The sequence below is a fragment of the Bidens hawaiensis genome, unplaced genomic scaffold, assembly GCF_021521415.1.
Source record: "Bidens hawaiensis isolate Kalapana, Puna unplaced genomic scaffold, B.hawaiensis_p1.1 tig00029340_1, whole genome shotgun sequence".
Taxonomy (NCBI): domain Eukaryota; kingdom Viridiplantae; phylum Streptophyta; class Magnoliopsida; order Asterales; family Asteraceae; genus Bidens; species Bidens hawaiensis.
This window is the reverse complement of record NW_027494856.1, coordinates 207,905-213,152: the sequence shown is the minus strand read 5'-3', so window position 1 is coordinate 213,152 and position 5,248 is coordinate 207,905. Positions and strand designations below refer to the sequence as shown.

General features: G+C 33.4%; 1 protein-coding gene and 1 non-coding gene across 2 annotated transcripts; one reads left to right on the top strand and one right to left on the bottom strand.

The window, feature by feature from the left end:
* Positions 1-499: 499 nt before the first annotated feature.
* Positions 500-3,853, top strand: LOC143578809 (uncharacterized). The gene is made up of 4 exons (XM_077062284.1): positions 500-1,328; positions 2,428-2,546; positions 2,646-2,737; positions 3,085-3,853. Exons 1-4 carry the CDS (start codon positions 500-502, stop codon positions 3,584-3,586), a joined length of 1,542 nt encoding a protein of 513 aa, XP_076918399.1. The 3' UTR covers positions 3,587-3,853.
* Positions 3,854-4,170: 317 nt separating this feature from the next.
* TRNAG-UCC (transfer RNA glycine (anticodon UCC)) lies at positions 4,171-4,242 on the bottom strand. The gene has a single exon. It is a non-coding gene; the product is annotated as a tRNA-Gly (tRNA).
* Positions 4,243-5,248: the final 1,006 nt, after the last annotated feature.

Here is a 5,248-nt window from a genome sequence, read left to right as displayed (position 1 = left end):
TGTTCAATACCCTGTTCTTAGTTTTCCGGAATTTGTTCCCAATTTTGCGAATTTCGAAAACTGAAATTAAACCCATAAACCCTAATTTTTTTCAAAATCTGTTCATAATCATTACAAGACTTCAATTGAACACCCAGTTTCAATTTGATCATCATCTTGTTTAATACCCTGTTTCCAATTTTATGAAATTTGTTCCCAGTTTTGCGAATTTTGTAAACTGAATTACACCCAAAAACTCTATTTTTTTTTCATAATTTGTTCAAGAATCACCGAAAATTGATCACAACAGTTCAATTAAACATCTGGGTCTTGTCTGATTAGCATCTTGTTCAATACCCTGTTCCCAATTTAACGAATTTTGAAAACTGAATTTGAACTCAAAAACCCTAAATTTCATCACAATATTTCAATTAAACAACTGGGTTTTGTTCAATCAATATCATTTTCAGTTTCCCGTTCTCAATTTTACAAATTTCAAAATTTGAAAAAAATTAATGAAATGTCGAAATTGACACCGGGATCACTGTTGAAGCTGTTAGACGGAATGAATTCAGGTGTGAAACCCACAAGTGAACACCGGAATACACTTTTACAAGTTACCGATATAATGCCAGTCGATCTTGACGAGAAAGACCTCTGGCCGAAACAGGGGTTTTGCGTTAAAGTTTCGGACTCGTCTCATTCGGTTTACGTGAGTTTACCTTCTGATCTTATTCTCAGTAATCAAATCCAGCTTGGGCAGTTTGTGTTTGTGGAAAAATTAGAGTTCGGTTCACTTGTTCCGGTGGCTAAAGGCGTGAAACCGGTCCCGGGCCGCCAAGTGTTCGTTGGAATGCCTGAACCATTACTCGGGTTTAATGGAAAGGGGGAGATTGTAAATAAAAAGGTAGTCGAGAATCTTGATCGTATATCAAGTTTAAATCCGAAATTTTGTACTCCTAAAAGAGGTTCGTGGGTTACATCTCGAAAGGATGAACATAGTGTTTGTGCATCATCTTTGAATTTAAATCTAAACGGGAAGTTGTCGGGTTCTAGGAGAAGTTCTTGGGTTATAGGACCGAAAAGCGGACATGGGATTTGTGAAAAATCAACTCATTTTAATAAGAATTTGAATTTAAACACGAAGGTATCGGGTTCAAGAAGAAGTTCTTGGGTTGTAGGGCCGAAAAGAGAACATGGGATTTGTGAATCGTCAACGCCTTTTGATCAATTTACGGCTGCGAAAAAATGTTGTTCGGTTATTACTGAAAGTCCTGTGATTGTTAATAAAAGCTGTGTTTCATCTTCTATGGTAAAGATGTTAAGAAGTCCTTTTAATTCATCTGTAGGTACACACCACTTCTCATTTTATTAAGTTTTGTATTATTCTGGTTGTACATGTGTTATGTGTATATTTTTTTTATTAATGGCAAATTGCAAGATTTAGAAAAAAAAAGTTACTTTTTTTTTTCTTCTCATTTTTAACAATCAACTTTATTATTTATCACTGTCTTTAGCAACCAACCTTATTTTGATTTTATTGGTAAAATTGTTGAAATCTTGACATGCCTAATTCTGGTTGTACATTTGTATGTTTTTTTTATATTAATGTCAAATTTAAAGATTTAGAAAAAAAAATCACTTTTTTTTGTCATTTTTAACAACCAACTTTACTATTTGTCACTGTCTTTAGCAACCAACCTTATTTTGATTTTATTGGTAAATTATTGATGTTTTTGGTAAACAAACGAGGACATGTTCGTGTTCGTTTGTTTGACTTTAAACGAACACGAACACTTAGTCGAACACATATTTTGTGTTCATGTTCGTTTGTTTAAATTCTAAATGAACAGTTCATGAACATAAATGAATACAAGTGAACAAAAAACAAACATAAATGAACGCATATGAACAAATGTGAATGAACACAAACAAGCATAAATGAATATATTTAAATCAACACAAATGAACAAATATTAAACCATTAAGTAGCTGACTTTTCAAAATAATATTTAATTATTTTCTATTAATATGTAAACCAACATAAATACTGGACATAAATGAACATAAATAAACGAACATAAATGAACGAACGAAACATGTGTTCATGTTCGTTCGTTTAATTAATCGAACACAATTTTTTTGTTCATGGGTTCGTTTACAGGCCTATGTTTCACTAGTTGATGCTATGACACTCGCTGCATCGATGTCACATATGCCAATAAAAACTGCTTTAAAATAATTAATCAATGACAAATAAGGCGCTATGTCACATTTACATGTACACGAATTCTTGTTCAAGATGTCATATCAACAGTTGTTGAAAATGATCAAAAAACGCTTTAGCACGCTTATTAAAGTCACAAGCAAGACATGAAATCTTGATCATGAGAATTTGTTCAGATAATTAAGTTTCTTAAGTGGTCCTTTTGTTTTAATAATTTGCAGGAAAAATTAATGTCACACCACCAAGTTCGCAGAGCACACGAGTACTGTCTTCTCCGCGTTCATCTTCCAAAACCAGTTTATCATTTAATTTGCCACAAAAGTTTAGCTTACTGGAAAAGGTAACTTCAAGTTTTATATATATATATATATATATATATATAAATTTTTTAATTTTTTTTAAACTCTTATGAATGAACAATGATAATGATGCATTTTAGGAAGCCGTACAACAACAAGAAAGAGCGCAGAAAATTGCCCATCAGTCACTTAGGAACGCCTCAGCAACCGAAACTCTTGTTTGGTCTCTCAAGTATGATTATTTGAGCATGTTCTTTGTTATGTACAAGTGGCATTTCGACCCGTTTGCTAAATTATTAAATTTGATTGAAAAACCATTGTGTGTATATTTAATGAATGCAACCTTTTAAATCACTTTATTATAAATTTATAATATTTACCTTTCATATAGCGCGTTAGTTATTTATTAAACGCCTAAAATGAAAGTAAGATTATTATTTAACAAAACAGATTTTGTAATATTTTTGGTGCATTACATATTTATAAAAACTAAAAAAACTGCCGAAAAAAACGTGCTAACGGGTCAGGCGGGTCGCTCTTCTTGCTGCATCTAACATCAAGTTTTTATTTAAATTGCAGGACTTTATCTGCTTTGACCAAGTCAGCTAACTCTGATGACCCGACCGATTGTTTTGAGCAGTTTCTTGACTTCCATAACCAAATCGTTCAAGCGATAACCAACATGGTGTCAATCAAAGCCGCAACCGAAACAGCTAACAAAGATTTAAAAGACACTCAGATCTTGCATGACACCATCCGAAAATACCCATTACACATAAGTCAACAAAAGTCAACAGTCATGGGAAAAAAGTCAACGTCACCGGGTAGTTTGACCGATACGATAAAACTCGGGAAGCAGATTGAGAAAGAGGCTGGAAACTGGTTCATGGAGTTCTTGGAAAAGTCAATGGAAAAGGGTATGAAAAAGTCAAACCTAGGCGGTAAAAAAGTGCCTCGGTTAGTTTTGAAAAAGGTTGTGACTTGGGTGGAAACCGAACAATGTGATTCTAGTAAGAGGCCAGTGCATCCGAAAGCCGTAGATATTGCTAGGAGATTGAGGATCAAATTAAGGAGTGCTTGAATATTTTGTGTACATTGATTGATTGTTTTCTCATAGTATGATGTTTGATACAATAACCGAAAAAAGTGATTTTTTTTTACATGGCAAAAAGTTACTTGCTGGTTTAACCTGCTTATGTTTTCAGTCAACTTGACTAATGACTATATTATAATTTATCTTCTCTATTGAATCTTGGCCAACTGGTTTTTGAGTAGGGGTACAAACGAGTGAAGCTGCTTGCGAGCTTCTCAAGATTGAAAAATAAAAATCTCGAAACGAGCCGAACCTTATTGAGCTTGAGTCAAGGTCGAGTCTCAAATAAAGCTCGTTTACTTGTCAACCCCTAGCTCGAGCCATGTATGGTAAGATCTTGTAGGCTTGTCGTTGAGCCTTAACGAGCATGGTGTATTTTTAAGTTTTAATACTTTTGGACTTATATGTATTAATTTCACACTACATAGCCTAGCTCGAGCTTCTGAAAATGAGCTCGAGACGATATTTAATATATATTTTATCAATTAGAAACAAGAATAATATTGTTCAGATACAGAGTGCCATTAATAACCTTAGAAACTGCTAGAAAAAAATAGCAAATAAATAAAAAATGCGTTTGCCGGGAGTCGAACCCGGGTCTATTGCTTGGAAGGCAATTATCCTAACCGTTGGACTACAAACGCTGCATGTATTTACTAAAACTTTGTCTTATATTTATGCTAATGTTTTTAATTTTATTTTATGATTATTAACCTAATAACCTCTGCCCCGCTTAAATGTTGCTTCCAAAGGCATTTCATTATTCTATACCGATGGTAGAACAACCCAGTCTCGATTTAAAATTCAAATTGATATAAAGCGACTATGTTTGTAATATATTTTTTTATAACATAATATAAAGAGACTTAGTTATCTTTTTTTTATTTGTATTAAATTATTGATTGTAATATATACATTAACTTATCCTGTGGGTTTCTATAACCAGTTATAGATACGTGAAAACTTGTATTGAGTCCGAGTTCATGTGTCTGACTCGTCTTTTGGTCTTGTGCCATGTTCAGATTCTTGTTGGTCAATTAGCAAATACGACTCGTTTACAACCCCTATTCATAAGCTATGGAAAAAACCCCCTTTACTCAAAGTCCAAATCACTTCAAAGTTTAATACTTGATGAACTTTAGTAAACTTTTTAGAAAAAAATAAAAAAGAAAAAAAAAACTAAACTGTACACTGTATGATAATTCATTTTATTAAAACTTGATGAACTTAGTAAACTTTTAGAGAAAAAAAAACAAAAGAAAAAAAAACTAAAATATGCACTTTATGATAATTCATTTTATTCAAATCTGTAAAAAAAAAATAGAGAACACATAATAATATATTTCACTGAAACGTAGTGTCTTGCATCGACATGATATCTTCACTCTCCTATCACATAGTTTCACCCACAAACACAATATATATTATTATTCCACCATCACAAAAGCATCCAATCACCATGAACCACCAATTAGCAAGGCGGAGCGGGGAGGCTACACTTAACGGGTAACCCCACCGCAAGCACCGGGTCAATTCCTAAAGAAGGCAACATACTCGAGTTCCTATACGAACACAAACATTTAATGTCAGCCCCCTCAACCGCTTTGCAACACTCTGGTGTGGGGTCCACTGGGCCTGGATTCGTCACTG

Coding starts and splice junctions, on each gene's coding strand:
- LOC143578809 (XM_077062284.1), top strand. CDS start 500: ATGTCGAAATTGACACCGGGATCACTGTTGAAGCTGTTAGACGGAATG. Junction 1,329..2,427: donor TCCTTTTAATTCATCTGTAG/GTACACACCACT, acceptor AATAATTTGCAG/GAAAAATTAATGTCACACCA. Junction 2,547..2,645: donor AGTTTAGCTTACTGGAAAAG/GTAACTTCAAGT, acceptor GATGCATTTTAG/GAAGCCGTACAACAACAAGA.